This window comes from Onychostoma macrolepis, chromosome 20 (assembly GCF_012432095.1).
Source record: "Onychostoma macrolepis isolate SWU-2019 chromosome 20, ASM1243209v1, whole genome shotgun sequence".
In the NCBI taxonomy this organism is placed as follows: Eukaryota; Metazoa; Chordata; class Actinopteri; order Cypriniformes; family Cyprinidae; genus Onychostoma; species Onychostoma macrolepis.
The window spans coordinates 20,060,238-20,085,282 of record NC_081174.1 but is presented as its reverse complement, the minus strand read 5'-3'; the positions used below and the strand labels follow the sequence as shown (position 1 = coordinate 20,085,282).

The following is a 25,045-nucleotide window of genomic DNA, read 5'->3' as shown; positions in this document are numbered from 1 at the left end:
TACAAGACAATCGCCAAGCAGCTTGGTGAGAAGGTGACAACAGTTGGTGCCATTATTCGCAAATGTAAGAAACACAAAATAACTGTCAGTCTCCCTCTGTCTGGGGCTCCATGCAGGATCTCACCTCGCGGAGTTTCAATGATCACGAGAACGGTGAGGAATCAGCCCAGAACTACACGGGAGGATCTTGTCAATGGCTACGTTTACATGCACAATTTTCAGTTCATTTGGACTGAATTCATTCCGATTGATGAATCTGAATGTAGTGTTTACATGAACGCTAAATAAAGTGATCGGGTTGATGTGTGCGTTTATATGTCACAAGCTTCAAATCGGAATTGATTTTTTTTTTTACATGGCAAAACTGCAAACTGTTTGCACATAATTACCACTCTCCTACACTGTTTCTTTATTTGTTTTTAACAACAGAATTAATATTTATCTATTTCTGGATAAATATACATATAAACTGTTGTGCCGTGCTGCTCATATTTATCACGCAGTAAAAATGTCCCTCCCTGCGCACAAAACGGGTTGGCTGTGGATGAATCCAAAACAAGAACTGATGGGACGAGTTCACTGCCGAGTGAAAGGAGAGTTTTATAATGACAGCACATGCATTTATACAACACCTTATTCAAAAGTAAGAACCGATCCTTCCGTGCTTCATATGTCATTACCAGTGTTGGGCACGTTACTTAAAAAAATTAATTAGTTATAGTTACTAGTTACTTCTCACAAACAGTAACTGAGTTAGTAACTGAGTTACATCATTATAAAAGTAACTAATTATCAGGGAAAGTAACTATTGCGTTACTTTTTAAAAAATGTTAAAATGTCAAATAACTTTGGATGCCCCCAATATTAAATGTGTTAAATGAATGAAATGGACACTAAAAAGAATAAATTATTATTATAAAACATTGTACATTAATCTACACTATTTATCTACTGACACTTAGTATCAGTCAGTCAAGCATTATAATATAATATTATGATAATTTAATATTATATGATAATAGAACTTTAGTAATTAGTAATTAGAATAATCAAGTATGAATGCATATTTGTCATCAATATAAAACGCACTAAGGATTAATGAGCTTCTGGGTTCATGAATATTAATCACGTTGTCTGCGTTCGCTCAAATTGATTTGCTGAAATCAAAACAGGGACGATAATAGGTGAGCGCCAGCCAGTGAGATTGTCGTTTGCGCATTAGTTCCGCCCACTACCAGAGAAACCGGCAGTTCTTAAAAGCTGAAGAATTCCAAAGGAACTCCGTTATTTTGACAGGAAAATACAACAAAGAATATTGTTTACATGTAGCACGTCAATTCTGCATGTTATGAAAGACTCTCTTGCTCTGTATCTTTCTTTGCGTGCGTGTATGTGAGAGAAAGCGACGGCGAGTTGTCCGCCTTCACACTAGAGTTTATGGTACGTCAAATACAGCTACACTGCGCATCCATTCAGATGAACTGAAAAATTTAATTCTAATAATATAATATAGTAACGCAACATTTTATTGTCAGTAAATTCGTTTGATTACTCGTTACTGAAAAAAATAACGCCGTTAGTAACGCCGTTTATTTATAACGCCGTTATTCCCATCACTGGTCATTACGCCATTTCTGCATCATTGCACATGCGCAGTCCTTTCAGTTTCAGTTTTCAATCCGATTGAGTGTTTACATTTACTATCAAAGAATCGCTAGAAAAGGAATAAACCACCCCCTTCAATCCGATCGAAATTTCATTCCGATTGAGCCGTCAATCTGATTTCAAACGGATTATTTGGTTGCATGTAAACGTAGCCAATGATCTCAAGGCAGCTGGGACCACCAAGAAAACAATTGGTAACACACAACGCCGTGAAGGACTGAAATCCTGCAGCGCCCGCAAGGTCCCCCTGCTCAAGAAAGCACATGTACAGGCCCGTCTGAAGTTTGCCAATGAACATCTGAATGATTCAGAGGAGAACTGGGTGAAAGTGTTGTTGTCAGATGAAAACCAAAAACCAGCTCTTTGGCATCAACTCAACTTGCCATGTTTGGAGGAGGAGGAAAGCTGCCTAAAACCCCAAGAACACCATCCCCACCGTCAAACATGGAGGTGGAAACATTATGCTCTGGGGGTGTTTTTCTGCTAAGGAGACAGGACAACTGCACCGCATCAAAGGGACGATGGACGGGGCCATGTACCGTCAGGGCCAGGGCATTGAAGCCAGCCAGAGCATTGAAAATGGGTCGTGGATGGGTATTCCAGCATGACAGTGACCCAAAACACACGGCCAAGGCAGCAAAGGAGTGGCTCAAGAAGAAGAACATTAAGGTCCTGGAGTGGACTAGCCAGTCTCCAGACCTTAATCCCATAGAAATTCTGTCGAGGGAGCTGAAGGTTTGAGTTGCCAAAGAGGATCTGCAAAGAGGAGTGGGACAAAATCCCTCCTGAGATGTGCGCAAACCTGGTGGCCAACTACGAGAAACGTCTGACTTCTGTGATTGCCAAAAAGGGTTTTGCCACCAAGTACTAAGTCATGTTTTGCGAAGGGGTCAAATATTTATTTCACTCATTAAAATGCAAATCAATTTATAACTTTTTTGAAATGTGTTTTTCTGGATTTTGTTGTTGTTATTCTGTCTCTCACTGTTCAAATAAACCTACCATAAAAATTATAGACTGATCATTTCTTTGTCAGTGGGCAAACATACAAAATCAGCAGGGGATCAAATAATTTTTCCCCCACTGTAGAATGATGTTAAACACGCACACACAGAATATGTTGTTTTTAAGTAAAACTGTCAAACAGCAACATCAAGTAAATAAAGTTTCAGAGGGACAAAGTTTATTGTGTTTTCGTTAAAATCCAGTTGCATGAATGTGAGGATGGTAATGTGCCTCCACATTACTGTGTTTGGCTTATTATCGTGCCAGTGTGTGGCTATAGTGGCTGTTGTCATGTTTATTTCTGCTGTGTAAAAGCCTTGACATGTATGCTCTGGCTGAAACTCAAGTTGTTTGTGATGTTACAACCGCCTCTCCGTTCTTAAGTTGCCAGGTATACATTCCAAGTATAATACACATTAGTAATAGGATCTTTTTTAATTTTTATTTGTCTATATACAGTTTGGGCGGCCGTGGTACATTATAAAAGTAGCCCAAAAAACCGCAACCCACGGCTCTGTAATTTTTTCCCACGACTGTATTTTCAAAATAGCCCACTTGTGCCGTTACCCTGGCAACACTGGTTCACTGTACCCTCATCACACAATGATAGATAACCTTCCGCACTGCGATGACGGGAAGAAGTTGGGGTCAAACCTTATCAAACGATTAATTTGCATTAAAAAAATATTAATGCGATTTAAAAATTTTCGATTAATCGCATGCGTTAACGTGTTAACGTTGACACCCCTTATATATATATATATATATATATATATATATATATATATATATATATATGTGTATATATATGTGTATGTATGTACAGTCGTGGCCAAAAATATCGGCACCCTTGGTAAATATGATCAAAGAAGGCTGTGAAATTTTATGTTTCTAAATGAAACATGGCTAGAAGACAGCTGCAGTGCAACAGTCCTCAATGAAACAGCCCCTCCTAACTTTAATTTTACAAGTGTCTGCAGGACTGTTAGGAGAGGTGGAGGTGTAGCTGCTCTGTTTAAAGATGTTTATCAATGCAAGCAAGTGTCATTTGGTCAGTATTTGTCTTTTGAATACCTAGGTATTGTGCTGAAAGGTGCTCCACGCATTCACTTCTGATTCACCCCCTGATCACGTCTGCATTTTCTTTGATATATTGATCTCTGTTACCACTGAATCTAGATCTGTGTCTGTCAGAAAGAGATGCATTAATGAGAACACTAGTGCGCTATTTATGAACACTATATCTCTAACACCAAGCATTTCTGCAGACTCTGTTGATCTTCTCCTGGATTCATTTAACACAAAAGTTAGGAATGTTATTGATGATATTGCTCCGGTAAATGTCAGCAAGAAGACTGGCAGACAAAAATCACCTTGGAGAAATTCAACAGCAGTTCAGAGTATGAAATGACAATGCAGAAAAGCTGAGCGGATTTGGCGGAAGACGGAACTCGAAATTCACTATAGCATCGATAAAGACAGCCTTCATGCTTTCAATGTGGAACTAGCCACAGCTAGACAGACTTTCTTCTCAAACCTTATAAACAGTAACTTAAACAACACTCACACTCTTTTTGCTACTGTTGAGAGACTGACAAACCCCCCAAGTCAGATTCCCAGTGAAATGCTCTCCGACAGCAAATGCATTGAGTTTACTTCCTCCTTTTCTGAGAAGATCAATAATATCAGAAAGGAGACTGGCACATCCTCAAGTCATGCAGAGGTCACATAAGAGAAGAGACTATGTCTGTTTTTGAAGCAATTGATAGCAACATTTTGGAAGAAATAGTACAACCCATTAAATCGCTATCTTGACACACTTCCCACATCTTTTTTCAAAAGTGTGCTTAACTGTTTAGAAGCAGATCTCTTAGAAGTGGTGAACGCCTCACTTCTTTCTGGGACTTTTCCAAACTCCCTGAAAACTGCAGTTGTTAAGCCCCTTCTGAAAAAGCGCAATCTTGATAAGACCATGTTGAGCTTTTTACTCGTTTATAAATCACTCAACGGCCTAGGACCTAAATACATTGCAGATATGCTCACTGAATATAAACCTAACAGGCCACTCAGATCATTAGGATCAAGTCAGTTAGAAATACCAAGGGTTCACACAAAATAAGGGGAGTCCGCTTTTAGTTATTATGCCACCCGCAGTTGGAACCAGCTTCCAGAAGAGGTCAGATGTGCTAAAACATAAGCCACATTTAAATCCAGACTCAAATCTGTTTAGCTGTGCATTTATTGAATGAGCACTGTGCTACGTCCGAGCTAATTGCACTGTATTTTATGTATAATCATTTTCTATTCTTGACTGTTTTAAATCAATGTTTATATAATTTCCTTGTTTTTATTGTTGTGATTTTATTATTTTTTTTAAATTCCTTGTTTTTATTGTTGTGATAATTTTTTTTAATGACTATTTTATTTATTTTTATGTAAAGCACTTTGAATTACCACTGTGTCTGAAATGTGCTATATAAATAAACTTGCCTTGCCTTGCCTTGCCTTGAAAATTAATATGCATTGTTAATCCTTTTGATCTTTTATCAAAAGGGGGGGGGGGTATCATTATGAAATAAATGTTTTTGTCTAATACACATTGGCCACAATTAACGGCACCCTTTTATTCAATACTTTTTGAAACCTCCATTTGCCAGTTTAACAGCTCTAAATTTTCTCCTATAATGCCTGACGAGAGATCAGAGACCATTCCTTCATCCAGAATCACTCCAGACCCTTTAGATTCCCAGCTCCATGTTGGTGCTTCTTCTTTTCAGTTCACCCCACTCATTTTCTATAGGGTTTAGGTCAGAGGACTGGAATGGCCAGCAGAAGCTTGGTTTTGTGCTCAGTGACCCATTTTTGCTTTTGAGGTTTGTGTTTGGATTATTGTAAAAGTTGGAAGATCCAAACATGGACCATTATAAGATTTCTAACAGAGTCAGTCACTTGATTTTTTTATCTGTTGGTATTTGATAGAATCCATGATGCCATGTGTCTAAACAAGATGTCCAGGACCTCCAGCATAAATATAGGCCCACAGCATCAGAAATACAGCAGTATATTTCATTGTACACATGGGGTACTTTTTATCCCTGTGTTCACCAAACCCATCTTGAGTGTTTGCTGCTAAAAGCTCATTTTTTAGTTTCATCTGACCATAGAAGCCAGTCCCATTTGAAGTTCCAGTCGCGTCTGATAACTGAATATGCTGGAGTTTGGAGCTAGGATAATTTTTCTTGAAACCCTCCCAAACAACATGTGGTGATGTAGGTGCTGTTTGACACATTTTTTTTTAAGGTTTTCTGACCCCGAGACTCAACTATTTTCTGCAATTCTCCAGCTGTGGTCCTTGGCGAGTCTTTAGCCACTCAAACTCTCCTTCTCACCGTGCATTAGGACGATATAGACACACGTCCTCTTCCAGGTAGTGTCGTAACAATTTGTTGATTGGAAATTCTTAATTATTGCCCTGATGGTGGAAATGGGAATTTTCACTGCTCTAGCTCTTTTCTTAAAGCCACTTCACTAATTTATGAATCTCAATTATATTTTGCTGCACATCAGAAATATATTCTTTGGTTTTTGTCATTGTGATGAATGATTAAGGGAATTTGGGCTTCATTTTCCCTCCTATTTATATTTCTGTGAAACAGGAAACCATGGCTGGATAATTTCATGTTCATAATCACCCTGGAGTGCTCAAAATTGTGAATATGAATGGGAATATACTTCAGAGATATTTTACTCATAAGAATTTCTAGGGGTGCCAATAATTGTGTCCAAAGTGTATTTGAGAAAAACATTTATTTAATAACGATATTTCTCCCCATTTTAAATTCTTATTATCCAATGAAAGGTTAGATTTTTGTGATAAAAAAAAAAAAGATCAAAAGGATTAACAATACAGATTAATTTTCACAGCCTTCTTTGATCATATTTACAAAGGGTGCCGATATTTTTGGCCATGACTGTATGTATGTATGCTAAAATGTTACAAAAATATAAGTTGCTTGATAATGTAAGATACAAGGTGTTTCATAAAGCTTTATTCCAAAAGTTGTATAAATGATGTATCTTTTTATATTTTGTCTCGTAGGGGGCGCTGGTTAGTGCTTTGGCTGATGATAGTATTCACCTGTGGAACCTGCGACAGAAGAGACCAGCTGTGCTGCACTCACTCAAGTTCAACAAGGAGAGGTCAGCCACGGTCACTTAATGCTCTGAGCGTGTGTGTGCATGTAGACTGCTGATCAGTGTTAGCGATACATGACCACGTGTGTGTGTGGAAGAGCTGGGGTTGGTGTTTCTGTGGGCCCACACTCACATCTGATACCTCTGTTTCTCTCTTTCACTCCCTTATTATTCCAGTTGACTTCCACTTGCTCTCTCACTGTTGGTACCCAGGTGCAGCCCAGAACACAACAGTCATTCTCTGTTGGTCGCACAGGGAAGCAAGTCGACATGTGTAGTCATGTTTGCAAACAGTAGTGGGAAGGGAGACACTTTTAACTAATGCAGAAAGAAGCCATATTTTACTCTTTTAGAAGCAGTTTATTTATTCAGTTTTTACATCAAATCAAGGTTTCATGCACTGTTAGTCATAATTTAGTTTAGGAATAGTTCACCCAAAAATTAAAATTCTTTCATTTACTCACCGTAATGTCTTCTGTGGAACGTGTTTAATGTTGACTTTTATGGTCCAAAGATAGAGAGATAGAGTAGATTTACATTGCATATCATGCTGTTTTATTTCATCCAGTTTTCCGTTATATGTCTCCTTAAAAAGTTTCTTATTTGAAACCGTATCCTCAACGGTGACATGTGTTCATATTAAGGACACTTCAATCAGCGTTGTGGCTCTATGGCAAGAATTGAAGAATGTGTGAGACATTTAATCACACTCATAGCTATAGATCAGTGCAGGAAGGTTGTAACCTTCTGATTCGGTTTGGACAGCTGTTGACTCTGATAAGAGATGAGGCAGCCCTTCACTTATAATCTGCACTGCTTCTGTTGATGAGAGTGACAACTCGCCAACAGCGGCTTTCAGGGTCGAACAAGTTTTTACCACATAACTGTGTGTTTGTGTGTGTGCGGGTCTCTGCATGTGTGTATCTGCCTCAGAAAGTACAGGCAGGGGTCATAGGTATAGGACTGATGTGTCTGTGTGCCTGACATTTAGAAAGTGTTTCCCTTTGCGGCCTGCCTCACCCCTGAGGCTGCAATAGGGCGGCTGTGCCCCTGAGTGCAACAAAATGTCTCTGTGTTGAGCTGTAAAGTTAACATGAATTGGCATTGAGAACACATTTTACTTGCTTAATGCAATGTATATTATGAGTAATAATATGAGTGATATTATTTTATATATGTAGAATTATTTTATATTATTTTGTCATTTTATATAACTTTATTTTATATAATTTTATATAATTTACATAATTTAGAATTATTTTACAGGGCTCCAGACTGCAACCAAATGGCCGCAAAATGCAACAATTGTTTTCTGCCGGTGCGAGTAAATTTTGTGCACGGTCGCACTGGCGTGACCACCACGCTGTTTAACTTGCGTTGCCGTTTCTGTTGCATATGAGAAACATAAAACGGCAAACGAAACGAAAGCGTAACAAAATCTCTCTACTCATTTGAGTTGCGCAGTGCGGAGCGTTTATCAGCTCGGACCGTGACGCAAACAAACTGGTCCGAACTCAGAACAGCATTACTCAGTAACCAAAGTTGATTTTGTGTCACTGTTACTGCACAGCGCTGCGAGATCCAGTGAGAAGTGTTTGAATTCACCGCAGAATGAATAAAGATTGCTGCGAGATCTACTGAGAAGCATTCAAATTCTGCACAGAAATCTCTGTTATAAACAGTGCTGACGTAGAGAACCATAGTAACGCTGTCTATAACCATGGTGTTGTGGCAGAAATAGTCGAATGTTATTACATTATTCATTTCAGGGTTTGTACAGCCTTTTGAGAGAGAAATTCAAGCAATTTTCAATGATGTACAAGCATTTCACACAACTGTTTACAGCACTTTAAAGCTCCTAAATGATCCAACTTGAATGTTATTTTCAGTGGGATGACCAAAATATACTGCGGCGAACAAACACTTATGTAAAAATAAAAAATACATCAAATCACCATTATAACCTGTAGATGCCAGCAGAGGAGCACTTATTGACTTATTATTCATTAATTTATACTTTTTCCTTTATATTTTGAAATGATAAAATAACAATTATAAAATCACTATTATAAAATATCAAATCATCAAGAAATCAGATTTTGTCATATAAGACTATAGGAGAGAAATGGTACATTTAATAAGAGTACAATATATACCTTTCTACATAAAAATTAGATTTTGCACATGTTACTGTTGTTAATAAAATAGATTTTGTAAGCTTCCCAACTCAATCTTAGTGCTTTACTGTCAAATGTGTATAAACATTAAATAAACAAGAAATGAACATGTAATATTATTAGTAAGTGCACTTATTAATAGCAAAATAGTAATTTTATCATATATATATATATATATATATATATATATATATATATATATATATATATATATATATATATATATATATGTATGTATATATTAGTGCTGTCAATCGATAAAAAAAATTAAGTAATTAATCGCACATTTTTCTGAAATTACTCGCAATTAATCCCACCTAACATTAAAGTTTTTAAATATACTTTTATATTGCAATAATTCCACATTCAATCTTCAAATTAATGTACAAACAACATAAAGACAATATATTTTTTAATATTTGTCTGAAACGTCTCCTGTTTGGTCATAGACGTTCTGCGACTGAATAAATGCACTTCTTGTCAAGAGAAAAAGTGACAGAAACAGCAGTTGTGAGAGGGGTGGCCAACCCTAGCCTAGTTCAAAAAGCACATTATCTCCACATACTGTACATTATTGTTGCTCCTCTCTGCCCCGCCTTTCTGAAACACGTAGATTTTTACAAAGCTCATCGTTCTGAAAAGTGCGGTGTGCTCTGATTGGCCAGCTATCAAGTGCGTTGTGATTGGCCGAATACCTCACACCTAAGCATGTGACGGAAATGTTACGCCCCTTTTACCATATTTGGGAAACACACAGTGTTTCCACGACATGGCGGCGGCAACAATACTACAGTGAGAATAAAAGTTACACCTTCTTTCTTTGCGTAAACATTTGGTGATGTGTAAATCTTCCAACACAGTGACTTAGATATGTGGGGGCGTGTTTAAATGAGCCATTTTAGGAGGTGTGGATGAGTTTTAACTTTTATAAAGAATATCTCTTTGGGTTTGAGACTTTAGTCTTTGCAACTTTACAGATCTTATATATGCACAAACAGCTTGTAACACTCCAAAGACAGGAAAACTTGAAATCGCATCATATGACCCCTTTATCAAATGCAAGTATGCAATTATTTATTCTTTGTAATGGAATGAATTGTTTATAAGATTTTAAAAATTACCAAAAAAATGTATAGTCATTTGTATAGTAATTAAACAGATTGTTCACAATAACATGAAAATTAATATATATATTCATAAACAATCTGCCCTTCAGGAACAAGAATCGGCCCACAAAAGGCTTGTGGGCTGTGATGTTGAAGGATGCTTCTTTTGGAAAGTATATTTTTGGGAGGAACATAGTCCGACCTACTGTCAGGACACCGTGGGCATCACAGAAGCTGATGTTCTGACAGGAAGCTGTCGGAAGATGTTACAACAACCAGAGAGGGATGAGAGAAGAACAGCCTGTTAAAAAATGCTCTTTCCTGGCATAGACGTTAAAAGTGTTCCCTGAAAATGTTCTCTAGATTGCACATTAAAGCATTTTGGAAGAAAAAGATATTAGACTGTGTATACTTCATATGCTTTTGCTGCACTCAAGCCATTCTGACGCATAAGAAAAACAAAAATTCAACTGATTTAAACACTGCACATTTGTTCTTACAAACGTTTACAGGAGGAAATGAATTAGAGCTCATTCAAAGCAGATTCTTTTCCTCCATGTTGTACATGTGCAGCTGGTCAATTGTGTGTTTTATACGGTTGGCTTGCCTGAAGCAACACATTGTCGTTGATTATGAATCTTCTTGTATTTGTTCAGTGAGCCCGGTGTCTCAATCAATCAGTGCTCTAAAATGAATTTTCCCATATGATGCCAATGAAAGGCAACGTTTATGTTTTTTGAAGCCGCTATGAGCTACAGACACAATGTTTTACAGATGCCATCCTTGTGCTGTAACATAACGAATGATCAGGGAGGTTGGCAGGTTTTTAAGGCTGTTCCTGAATGGATTTGCTCTTTGCTTGTATGTGTGTGTGTGTCCCTGCAGGACGAAGGCTCAGTAAAGAGCAAGCCAAATGTCAGGAGTGCAGGGCATCCGTCTGTCATGCTAATACACTCATTTAGCTCATTATCACACGGTCACAGAAAAGCCATCTGAACAAATGCACACCTTGCTCTCACACGTGGAGGGCTGTTGATATTTGTGTGTTCTGCTTCTAAACAAAAAGAAAAAAGGTGAGAGAAAACCTGTATGGCTCAGGTTTCACCGACATTGGTGAGACCAAAGGTACATTATAGTAAAAACTACATACGAGTCATGCATACAACATACAACTACATACAAGGAGCAGCAATTTCTTAATGAAAAATAAGGATACAAAATATCATTAGCTCAGTATAAAAACAATACAAGTGAATGGAGTGCCTAAGCCATGATAGAAAAATATAGAAATATGTGTTTTGATGTGACACACTCACACGCACACTCACAGTGAAGTGATAGATGTGATTACATTTTTCCTGTGCTAATTATGAATTAATTAAAGAAGGATCATTAGCTAATTATGGAAAAGGTGCCAGAAAGGACCCAAATAAGTAACTTTTTTCCCACTTAAAACCTTTTGCAGTTCAAGAAATGGATAGTACTTTTGACAAAATGTTCACTTACCTGAGGTGATGACATAATGTATGCATAAATATCAAGATATGGAGAATTGTATAATATAAAAATATAAATGATTAATTTAAATTAATAGTTTGAGGTAAATTGTGAAACAAGTGTAGAGCTGTAGCACATAGTTATATTTAAACTATGTGTTTATGAGTGCCTTCTGAAAGCAGTTTGTGTTTTTCATTCTTACATTTTAAATAACATTGCATGTGTGTTTTCTTTGAAAGCCTTTTATGTTTTCTCTTACATTGTTTTTTCTTTTTGCCCTTTCTCAAGGGGAGAGAAAAATAGAGAGCAGTCAGCAGTCCAACTTGTGTCGTCTTTCAGTGTCTTCTCCAATGCGCATCTGTCTGATAGACAGGAAAGAAATGTGTTGAGTTTGATGCATGGTATTTCTCTCAACACTCTTCCACTCATGAATATATTCATGATGCTGCAAGGTGCTGGTGTGAAGTGTTGGGGGCAGGTGTGTGTGTGCACTTGTGTTGCAGGGAAAAAGGAGTGTGAAAGGGGTGAGAGGCAAGCCGTTTGCACAGCACCAAAACAAACAAGCCTTTTGTTCATAAAATCATACCATATGCTCCATCTTTTCTAAAAAAGCACTTGTTCATCAAGATGCATGTGAGTTTGGGAAAACTAATACTTTAGATAGACCATAAACTGAGTAATATTTCAGTTTTAGTAGTTTTAGTGGTGATTAAACGGAAGCCCAGTCTTTGACTCTAGTAGCTGAGTTTCTGCACTTTCATCCCTCTGGGACGTACAGAAAAGTACATTTGAGTTGAGCAAGCAGAACTGCAGCTCAAGCTAAACTAAGCATTTTTATACTCAGAAATGACGTAAATTACATGCAAACATATTTGGTTGGAAGAAAACTGTGTGGTTCATTGATGGAGCATGTGACTGTCAATATCCCGACTTTTGAATGTGCTACATTTTACTTGTGCTAGCTTTTGGTGTAGATTATCTTACCCGTAGTTTCCACAGAAAAATGCTATTTCTCAGAGGTTGATCTTTCTCAGTTATGGGGACTTGAGGGAGATGTGTCTCCTAGTTCTCAGATGTGTCTCCTACTTTGCTTTGGAGAAGTAAACATATGATTCAATCATTGACATAAGCCCTATTCGGACGGGACTAGTTTTCCAGGGGGTCGTTAGATAAATTTGTGTTTCACAGACGTACTTGGTGATTTTAATCCTGTCCGAATCTGCCACGTCTGTGTTTTTCTCACACAACCTCTGTAATAATTCCAGAGCAAATTACCTACTGTTTTTCAGCAAACTCAGCGATCCTCTGAGAAAACTAATCCCATCTGAATGTGATGTCTGTGATTGCCGCTGATTTTTTTTCCACAACGCGTTTCCTTGTGTGTTTTGGCCAACGTTAATTACCGTAGATGCTCTTACCGCGCGCACATTTGATATATATAAAGAAATAAATAAAAAATAATAATAATAAAATCAAGAGCCAGATCACATAAACTGTTAAGACTGGCTATTGTAATATCAGCGTCAGGTAAAATTATTCATGTTCATTTCTGCACTCAATTACATAATGTTTTAATTACATAGCTTATGTACCTTTATGAAAATTTAGCATGGGTTTACTGCAAATAAATAACTAAAGTAAGAGTAAAGTAACCACACATTAACATGGTTTTGCTATACTAGCCATTTAGCTTCACCATGGTATTTGTGTGATTATACTAATGATAATCAATCCGAATGACTATAGGCAATGCACACATACAGAGCGTGATCTCTGAAACGCCCAGATGTCCAAAACATACATCTAGTGCAACAACAACATTTCAAATGCAGCACAGTGGAACACACACACACACACACACACAAATACAGGAAAGGGATTAAAAGAAACTCTATCCTTTCCACCCTCATGCCATCTAATATGTACAGGTGCTGGTCATATAATTAGAATATCATCAAAAGTTGATTTATTTCACTAATTCCATTCAAAAGTGAAACTTGTATATTATATTCATTCATTACACACAGACTGATATATTTCAAATGTTTATTTCTTTTAATTTTGATGATTAGAGCTTACAGCTCATGAAAGTCAAAAATCAGTATCTCAAAATATTAGAATATTACTTAAGACCAATACAAAGAAAGGATTTTTAGAAATCTTGGCCAATTGAAAAGTATGAAAATGAAAAGTATGAGCATGTACAGCACTCAATACTCAGTTGGGGCTCCTTTTGCCTGAATTACTGCAGCAATGCGGCGTGGCATGGAGTCGATCAGTCTGTGGCACTGCTCAGGTGTTATGAGAGCCCAGGTTGCTCTGATAGTGGCCTTCAGCTCTTCTGCATTGTTGGGTCTGATGTCTCTCATCTTCCTCTTGACAATACCCCATAGATTCTCTATGGGGTTCAGGTCAGGCGAGTTTGCTGGCCAATCAAGCACAGTAACACTATGGTCATTGAACCAGCTTTTGGTACCTTTGGCAGTGTGGGCAGGTGCCAAGTCCTGCTGGAAAATGAAATCAGCATCTCCATAAAGCTTGTCAACAGAAGGAAGCATGAAGTGCTCTAAAATTTCCTGGTAGATGGCTGCGTTGACTGTGGACTTCAGAAAACACAGTGGACCAACACCAGCAGATGACATGGCAGCCCAAATCACTGACTGTGGAAACTTCACACTGGACTTCAAGCAACATGGATTCTGTGCCTCTCCACTCTTCCTTCAGACTCTGGGACCTTGATTTCCAAATTAAATGTAAAATTTACTTTCATCTGAAAAGAGGACTTTGGACCACTGAGCCACAGTCCAGTTCTTTTTCTCCACAGCCCAGGTAAGATGCTTCTGACGTTGTCTCTGGTTCAGAAGTGGCTTGATAGCCCTTTTCCTGAAGATGTCTGAGCGTGGTGACTCTTGATGCACTGACTCCAGCTTCAGTTCTCTCCTTGTGAAGCTCTCCCAAGTGTTTGAATTGGCTTTGCTTGACTGTATTCTCAAGCTTGCGGTCATCCCTGTTGCTTGTGCACCTTTTCCTACCCAAATTCTTCCTTCCAGTCAACTTTGCATTTAATATGCTTTGATACAGCACTCTGTAAACAGCCACACCTTTCAGTAATGACCTTCTGTGACTTACCCTCTTTGTGGAGGGTGTCAATGTTCGTCTTCTGGATCATTGCCAAGTCAGCAGTCTTCCCCATTATTGTGGTTTCAAAGAACAAGAGATACCCAGAATTTATACTGTAGGGATGGTCATTTATTCAAACTCAAATGTAAATATTCTAATATTTTGAGATACTGATTTTTGACTTTCATGAGCTGTAAGCTCTAATCATCAAAATTAAAAGAAATAAACATTTGAAATATATCAGTCTGTGTGTAATGAATGAATATAATATACAAGTTTCACTTTTTGAATGGAATTAGTGAAATAAATCAACTTTTTGATGATATTCTAATTATATGACCAGCACCTGTATATGACTTTCATTTATCAGATGAACACAAACTAAGGAAAAATCATCTCTCTTTGTTTAATGCAAGTGTATGGGATGTCCAAAAATGAATATGACAGACAGTAACTCCCCTGTTAATGAATCAGTGTCTTCTTAAGTGAAAGGATAAATACAAAAAATACAAACAACAATATTTTAAACTTGACCTTCGTGTTCACGTTGTGTGGTGTCTGAAGTGGTCCTGTCCCCTTGCATTATACAGACTAAAAATCTTTTCTTGTGTTCATCTGAAGAAAGAAAGTCATAAACATCTGGGACAACATGAGGGCGAATAAATGAAGAGAGAATTTTCATTTTTGGGTGAACTATTCCTTTGAATAGCAAGATGTGATGCAGAGGCTAAAACATATTCCAGACAGAATACAAGAATGTGTTGCATTAATGAGGAGAGTCATAGAATTAAAACATACAACATTAACATTTTGAAAGGCCACTTTTTTGTGTTGTCTATTCAACATCACTGTCTAAGGATAATTAAACTTTTAATTGTTTATTTGGGGCATTTAGAGTTTTCTTCTCAGCAAATATTGATAGATTTGTATTATTTAATAAAAAATAATGAATAAAGAAGAAGAATAATGAATAAACTTTTTTTGTTGCGTGAACGCAACTTTCCTACCTCAATATGCTTCCTCAGATTTGATAGTGAACTTTTGAAGCCAGACATTTACCTGATGAAAGTCACAACTGAATTAGAAATGTGTGTGCTTGATGCGTGAAAACAATGATCATTGGTTCTCACGTCAAGTTCGCACATTTGAACTTCTGTTTACCATATTTATTGTGCGTAAGATAAAATAAAAATGTAATGTATTTTTTTAAGATTAAATAAAATTGTAAGTAGTAAAAAGTACTGTTTTTTTCTCCAGAAATGTAATCAAGTAAAAGTACAAGTAGTCAGTTTAAATTGTACTTGAATAAAGTACAAATCCCCCAAAATAATACTTAAGTAAAGTAATCAAGTAAAATTACTCCAGTATTTTACACCTCTGGACATAGAGTCTATAAAATTTGAATAAATTTCCAGTAAATTTGTCTTGTAAAAATGTTTTATTGAAATCACAGTATATTTGCAGACTTTGGTATCTTGGTAAATCTGGGCACAGGTTGTGACATCTCTTTTGAAACTCTAAGAGACACTAGAGATCACTGAGGTCTAAAAAAATAATAAGGGGGAAATGTAAAGTCACTATTTAAACTACGTGCTGTAAAGAACTTTACAAGTACCTAAAAAGCCATCATAAGATTAACTGATTTTCAACCAGCTTTGTATTGTAGTAAAGTAAATTAACAATGTGTATAATTTTTCTGTGTTACCTGCACAAAGATATCACCATTTATTTGTCAGCAAATGTCTCTGCTCATAGAAAGTCTGATCGAGCACATTGCATTATGGGTGTCAAAGTTTTCCTACCATTTTTCACCACCTTTTTCTCTATATATGCAGTTTCTGCTTATTAAAACCCCATCTTGTCGGTTGTGAATTACCCCTTTAATACAAAATTCCTATTTCAGTTAAGTCCATACATGCATGACTGCAGAGTCCATCTTTCTACCTCACATTGCCTTCCCACTATTTTATAGAACTGAAATGGTTTGATATTCCGAAAAAAACCTTCAAGGGCATGAGTTCCAGTGTATCTAATCCATTGTGCTCTTATATGAGGTTGCTCAAATATTAATTTTACAGCAATATGCTACATCTTGCAGTGACTTGTGTGCAGCCAAACCATATAATTTGAAGTATGATGTATGAGAATCCTTAGAATACAGGCTGCTGGATCAAGATTCAGTGTTGATCCAAATATTTAAACAATTTTTCTAATGGCATTAGACAAAAAGAACCTAATATGACACTAGAGAATACAATAAAATATGCATCATTTTTAATTTATTTTATTAATTCAGATGAAAAAGATCATTAAGATAAGAAATTATATTACATTTTCAATGGAGACATATGAGGCCTTTCTGGGTAAAGAGTACGGGAGTGGTTCTGTTCTTTTATGAATTGCAAATAATAACAAATTTACTCTCTCTACATTCCTCTTTTGCAGGATAACGTTCTGTCATCTGCCCTTCCAAAGTAAATGGCTGTACATCGGCTCGGAACGAGGAAACATCCACATTGTGAATGTGGAGTCCTTTACCCTCTCAGGATATACCATCATGTGGAACAAAGCCATTGAACTGTGAGTGCCATACACACATTTGAAATGAAATGTAATCTCACTGAGTCCAGAAATCTGATTTGTAATATATCATATATGTCACATCTGTCATTTTTCCTGTAGCCTTGTTATGTTTTATTTGTAACTCAGCGATCATTTCAATCAAATGCCATTTTAAATTGTCAATTCACCTGCTCTCCCTCCATCGCTCTTCTCCGTAGGTACCACGAGTTCTTCAATTATTCATTCTAACATTTTGTCAGCAGTTTTGTTTTCCTCCCTGACCCGTTGAAAAGGCTGCAGTGCCTTTGAGACCCAGACAGTGCAGACACGCACACACATGTGTTTACAGGTGTCAGATCGGATCAGTGTTAGTATAGACAGATGTCCTGTCTTGCCTCTTGCTTTAGTACTTACGCACACGAACACTCGCAGACAGACACGTTGTGTTCCTTGCGACAGGAAGGGCAATTGTTGAAAGAGCTGCTCCGCCCTTTACTGTTGAACCTGTAGCGACAGACTAAATGGGCAAGTCAACGTGGCTTTACTGTCATGTCATTGAGCAGGGCATTTTCTCCATTGTCTCTCTCACACATAAACACACACATGTACATATACTGCATGACATACATCACATTTGTCAATAACATCAAATCAGCATAAATCACAATTAAAGCACAATGGAAGATTATTATTGGGCAGTGTATTGAATAAATGTTAAATGTACTTTCCGCAAGAAGGGCAGAAAATAAGGTCTGAACTTTATTTTGAGATAAAAATCTTATTTCTAATTAAAAAAATAAATAAAGAAAAATAAATAAAGAAATATTTTATATACTTGGATATTTTAATACATTTTTCAACAGTGGCCAGTTTTGTTTTCTCTTAGTTTTCAAAATTCTAAATATGTCTAAATACAATTTAACACCAATATTTTAGCTATATACATTAGAATAAATATTACATTAAAAAAACACCATTTAGAAAATAAAATATGTAATGTAAATATGTAAAATAATATGTAATGTAAAAATGTAATGCAAATATGTAAAATAAATAATTTATTTGTCTTTCTAAAAATATATAATATTTATACAGTCTGTACTTCTTCGATCATTTTTAAATAACAGGTTTCAATGTTTGAGGTTGATGAATTCATCAAATAATATTATTTATTGAGTGCCACAATTTTTAAGGAATAATACAATATTAATAAATATTATATGCAAGTTAAAATTATATGTATTTGTACATGATCAAATTTATGACATAATTTTGAAATGAATGACAGTTGAGAAGTTAAAACACATGAGATGCCTCACTAGCTATTTTTCATGCTAGATTAATTTCTTATCATAATTAATCAGACATATATAATAATTCAAAAACAAGGGAATTGTCTTTGAAATTGTCAGTGCCATTCAAGTGTGCACATAAACATCCTTCTCCATAAACACACTCTCAGAATGCACTTCACAGTAGTAGCTACACCACAGCAGCTAACCAAGATGGTCTGTGCCTGTTTGAGAGAGAGAAATCTGGCATGCCACTCTGCTGTAGGCATGATAACATGGTGGTGGGTGATGTAGGCATGATGCCAGACATTGAGAAAAACAGTTTGTTGCTGCAGGTGTCAGTAGCACAGTGTTGTTTTAGAGTACGGGGGGATGAACTGTAGGTTGGCACTTTGACTATGTAGGCTGTCGGGGGATTAAAGGTGGGCATAATGGAGTGGTGTGATGCCACATTGACAAGGGGACATCAAGGCATGTTACAAGGGTTACAATAGCAGGTGGTGTAATTTTTAAGCTGTTCCCAGGTGCACAGACTGGGTGCAAGGAAACGCCAACATGCCCCCTGGACAAACAGATTGTCTCTGCGATTCAACTAGTCTGTGCATGTCTTTTGGTGTGACAGTGCTCTGTCATAAATCCAGATCTCCACTAACAAAGGCACTGATGTATGGATCTCTCCTTGGCCAAGGTTAAGCAGACAGCAGTAGGTCTTGAGGCATGCTGGGATTGTATATGTACTCGTACAGTCATTAAAACAGTATATAGCGGACACCTTTATGATATTTATATAGAGTCTATTAACCAACTGACATCCATTTCAGAGACTTGATTTGCATGACAGGTGTTACTGCTTAAAGCAAATGGATGCACTCACTTAAAATGTGAGCGAATTGCATCTTGGATTCCACATGTGTACACGTGCACACGCACAGCTGGTAGGGATGGAAGCTGATGCTGTGCTGTGTTTCTCTTTCCCTGTGGTTTTTCCTAATGACGGGAAATTAAACTTCAAGTCAACATGCGCTCCTCACAATCAGAGAGAAAGAGTGTGAATAAGAGGTATGTACGTTTAGTGTGATGATTATTTTGGACCTCAAAAAAGGATTGTGGGTAGGAGGGTATATGTAGGTGAAACGGTGAAATTATGTAATCATAAGGTGTCTTGAGTGAATAAGACACAGTGCAGAGTGAGGGCGGCAGTTACAGAATGAGATTTTGCCCATCCTATTCTTGTTGCCATGGTGATCAGCTCTCTAAAACCAGCCTGTTTCTCCTAAAGTAAGGGTTGAGGGATAGGAGGGAGCGTAAATTAGGATTTCGAGGTCTAGGGAATGGAGTAGTTAATATCCGTCACTCTATCAACATATTTGCCACGTTGACCTCTGTGTGGAGGTGTTACTGCTCCCTCCTTCGCTCTTTTTCTCTCCCGCTCACTCTCTGTCTTTTAACTAAACAGGGCTCAGTTTGTGCCAAATGTAATCGTTGACCTCATGAACTGAGTTTGGTTACTGTGCCGGGTGAGGATAGGTTCCATTTTTCTTCTCAAATAGATTACTGAACATTTTATCATATCAGACAGATAAGATGAATACTACTACTTACAAATGGAGGCTTTAGATAAGATTTTTTTTTTAAATTGTCAAAATGCTGTTTTATATCTTTTCATGTGGTGAAATTAGGACCTCGAATGAACATTGTGGTTACATATTATTTTAAATAATTAATATGTGTATTTTTAGGACTGTCTGGATTGTTTAAAAAATCCAATAAAATGAACGAGATTAACCATGCCTCCTAATCTCTATGAAAATTTAGTAACAAGGAATTCAAGCTTGAAGTGAAATACCTCCATTTTTTGTGAACCTGTCCTATGTGAACTTAGTCTTAATCTTAGTCTTTTTTATCAATTGAATGAATTATTTTGTCACAATAATGCATAGCATTTATCTTTGAAGAGAATTTCTTAGCAAATGTTGATACAGAATACAATAATAATAATGTCAGTGTGTCATTAGAATATGATAATCTACATACAGTATCACAATTAATTTAACGTTATGTGCTTTTAATGTTTAATCACATCCTTTTTATGGCTGATTCAATAAATGGCTGATAATAAAACTCTTTACTATTTAGGGTAATTAAATTCAGTCATTTTCAAACTAATTTATGCTAAAACCAAACATTTTAAATGCTACAGGTTAAAAAAAATGATAAAGAAAGCAGCTATTAAAGAAATTATATGTGAAAACACCCTTAAAGTTGGCATAGATCAGAAGTTGTGATAGTCTTTTCTTCACTAATGTGATGTATATCAGAGTTAAATGGCCACTCAAAAAAACAAATCAAAAAACTGTAGCGCTGTCAGACGTGTTGTGTTTTGTCTTGTGTTTCCCTTCCTCTTGTGCCCATTTTTGGAGTTTCCTGTTTCCTGTTCTCGTTTAGTTTCATTATTGGTTCATTTGTGTCCAGATGTGTTTGGTTATTATCTCTTTTAGTTTAATTATTTAAGCCCTGTGTGTCCCTGAGTCTAATGTCTGGTATTGTACTTCAATGAGTGCTACGTGTGTACGTCTTGTATCCCTGTGTAAGAAGATTAAAGTCTGTTTATCGCAATTCTCCTGCGTGCTCCGCGTTCCTTGCTCCAGCACAGTTGCATAACCATGACAGAATACCGGACCCTAACCCAAACTGAGAGTAAGCAGCGCACCTTCTCCCCTTGAGTGGTTATGTGATATCTATGAAGACGGCCGTCCCCTGGAGGAGTACATCTGTGAATTCCTCACCTGCTCGCGGCAGACTTCTCTCGACCAGTGGGCTCTTGTGGACTGTTTCTGGAGTGGTCTGGATGAGGGGATCGCTCAACAAATGCCGCTGGCCGGGTCCAGGTGGACTCTTCCCAATTACATCAACCTGGCTCGGTCCCTCAGCGGATCCCGTCTCCTCGCCGCCAGCCCAGAAGCATCACCCATTCGTTCCATCCAGCATAAGTCATGTCCACCGGCCATTTGTCAGTCAAGTTCGCCGGCCGCTCTTCAGTCATGTCCACCGGCCATTTGTCAGTCAAGTTCGCCGGCCGCTCTTCAGTCATGTCCACCGGCTGTTCATCTGTCAAGTTCACAGGCCGACGCTCGCTCAAGCCCGCGGGGCTGTGGCTTCCCTAAGCCCGCCGGCCGCTCCAAAGTCAAGTCTATCAGCTTTTCATCAGTCATGTCCGCTGGCCACTCGTCAGTCAAGCCCGCCGCTGTTTGCGGTGAAGTCAAGCCCGCCCACTGCCGTCCGCGGCTCTGCTGTCAAACCCGCCACTGTCCGCGGCTCACTCAAGCCCGCCGTCGTTCACGGCTCACTCAAGCCTGCCGGCAGCTCTGAAGTCAGGTTAGCCGGCTGCCGCTCCGAAACCAGTGCCTGCTCCTCGAAAGCGCCTTCCAGAGCGCCCTCCAGTGGCCGCTCCTCGAAAGCGCGCTCCAGTGTCTGCTCTAGCCCCTGACCAGAGTCGAGAGATGGCTCTAGCTCCTGTCCAGAGTTGAGAGATGGCTCTAGCCCCAGACTGGAATCAAGTCATGTCCCCAGAAGTATTGTCCACAGGAACTATTCTTGTCAGTCTTGTCGGTCTTGTCCTGTCTGTTGGGGTTCCTGAGAAGCAGACTGCTTCTCTTGTCATGGCCACGGAGGCCAATCCCAAGCCACCTGCTTCTCCGGTTGCCTCGATGGAAGCGGTTCCTGAGTGCACCCCTGAAAAAGTCCCTGTCACCCCGTTCAGCCCAAGGAGGGCTGTGGGTCTCATGTTTGGCCTAGAGGAGGCCTCACATTCCGAGCCTAGCCCAGTGAGGGCTCCTGTTCCTGTGGATAACCCTGAGAGGGCTCCTGTTCCTGATTTTAGCCCACGTAGGGCTCCTGATCCCGAGTTAAGCCCAAGGAGGGCTCCTGATTACTCGTTTTGACCAGGAAGGGCTCCAGTCCCTTAGTTCAGCCCCATAAGTTTCCCCAAGGATTTTTTTTGTGGGGGTAATAGGGCTCCGGCTGTAGTGGCTGGGCCGAGGGACGAGGCCAAGGCCAAGGCCACGGAGACCGTCCAGCCATGGCCTCCTGAGCTCCCTGCACCGCCATGGCCTCCTGAGTTCCCTGCACCGCCATGGCCTCCTGAACTGCCTGCTCCGCCATGGCCTCCTGAGTTCCCTGCACCGCCATGGCCTCCTGAACTGCCTGATCCGCCATGGGTCTCGTTGCCTGTTGTATGGCGCGAGGAAGTGCCTTCCGGAGGGGGGCGTTATGTCAGGCGTGTTGTGTTTTCCTCCCTCTTGTGCCCATTTTTGGAGTTTCCTGTTTCCTGTTCTCATTTAGTTTCATTATTGGTTCATTTGTGTCCAGATGTGTTTGGTGGTTATCTCTTTTAGTTTGATTATTTAAGCCCTGTGTGTCCCTGAGTCTAATGTCCGGTATTGTATGTCAATAAGTGCTACGTGTGTTCCTGCCTGTCTTGTATCCCTGTGTAAGAAGATTAAAGTCTGTTTATCACAATTCTCCTGCATGCTCCGCGTTCCTTGCTCCTTGCTCCAGCACAGTAGCATAACCTTGACAAGGGCGGGACTGGATTTTATTCATAGGGAATTGATTAAATTGTTGGATTGTTGTTTGCTATTGCTGTGATCTCCGAAAAGACCAGAGATTTTGTTGCAAGAGGGAGTGGAAGTTATTTTGATTAAAGATTAGTGGCACATTAAGAAGGTTGCACAGATAAAAATTTATAATAAATACTGTAATATTTCATGAAAAATTATATATATAGTATATTGTAATGGTGAGCAGGTGAGGGGCCCTGTGTTACAGATTTTTATTCCCCATGCACCTGTCAGTCACATCTCAGACACAGATCAGGACCCCTGTCTGTCGAACCTCCATCACCGTAACAGACGTATAAGGCTCCGTCTCTCCTCATCACGCTGTAGCTCAACAGAATGTAGCTGGAGGGGAGAGAAGGACCCCTGTCTAGGCCACGGCTGTCACCACTATAGGCGTCTAAGGCTGTGCCCGAGAGCCGTCAACAACACAGTTGGCCTGCTGGGTAGTCAGAGGATACAAAGGAATAAGACTCCTGCCTGTACAATCAATGGCTTATGTGCGTACACAATATTGCTAGTTGAAGTAGCACCTATTGATGGCAAAGCAGCTTGTTCTGTGATGAATAGAGAGAAGGGTTCTGTAAATGAGAGTATCAGTATACACTGCCTTTTTATTAGACCCGTATTTATTAGAATGAAACATTTAGCTCTTTCCGATCTATTGGGCTGTTTCTTAACTTAAGGTATGATGGCATATTATTCATTGGCTGCAAATGAGTGGGCAGTAGTGGTCTTGTAAAATTTCTCACTTACACCATTGTGTCCCGGGGAGATCTCAAAGCTTCTTTTATGTATTTTAATGAAATTTTAACTGTGAATAATCCCAAGGTTGAAACTGACTGTCTGAATGTCATTGGAGACTTATACATTTCATATTTCAAAAGCCTAATGGAGTAAGTATCTGGATGGAAAAATTCAGATTAGGTTGGTTTCAGTTGGACAACATCAAATATAAGATGCCTCTATAGGAGCCTGTCATGAATTATTCGATGCATTATGTAAAACCCTTTCATTTTGAACAGCTATGCATGGCAAGAATCCCACTCTTGGATTTTGTAATGTATTGTTAAAGAAGATATTTTTTTTTTTATGAGAAAAATCCAATTTTAGTAGTGATAAATCTCTATGACCCAGCCAGTGCTGCACTTCTTGTCTGAACTCATGCCATCAAATCTGACAATTTGGGGGATTGGAATTGTTATGAAAAACTCTCAATATTGAATATATCATGGTTTTATTTGCTCTGATAGATGTTTTATTGTTTCATTAAGGATATGTGGTTGTGTGTTTGGGTGTTGTTATGCTATCTGTGGGATATTTATGTGTTAGGAATATGTAAGTGTGTATTTGAGTGTTGGTGTGTGTTGAAAGGGATTGTCATCCAATAGAGATTGATATTAAATGATTCATTATATGTACTGTATAGTTATTAACTTTGGAAATGTTTGATAATGGATTTGTTTGACAATCTTTGTTTCTAGTTATTAGTTGTATGGCATACCAAATTGTCCAGTTAAACTGATTTATTTAATATTTGGTGCATGCTGGGAAACATACTCATAAACACACCACATAGGCCTGAACAACATGCACTACAATTCAAAAGTTTGAAGTCTTTTTTAATTATTACCAAAGCATATGACACTGAAGACTGGAGTAATGGCTGCTGAAAATTCAGCTTTGCCATCACAGAAATAAATTACATTTAAAAATATATATAAAATGGAAAACCGTTATTTTAATAATAATAGTGATAATATTTCACAGTATTACTGTATTTTTGATGAAATAAATGCAGCCTTGTTGAG

The 25,045-nt window shown here is 38.2% G+C and overlaps 1 protein-coding gene across 5 annotated transcripts in view; it reads left to right on the top strand.

Moving 5' to 3' along the window:
- The window catches only part of stxbp5a (syntaxin binding protein 5a (tomosyn)), a 105,306-nt gene that overhangs the window by 46,185 nt on the left and 34,076 nt on the right, over positions 1 to 25,045 (top strand). For all 5 annotated transcript variants that reach the window (XM_058756309.1, XM_058756308.1, XM_058756312.1 and 2 more), the window contains exons 4-5: positions 6,770 to 6,870; positions 17,210 to 17,344. In XM_058756309.1, the coding sequence (XP_058612292.1) occupies positions 6,770 to 6,870; positions 17,210 to 17,344 (236 nt within the window). The remainder of the gene's footprint in view (positions 1 to 6,769; positions 6,871 to 17,209; positions 17,345 to 25,045) is intronic.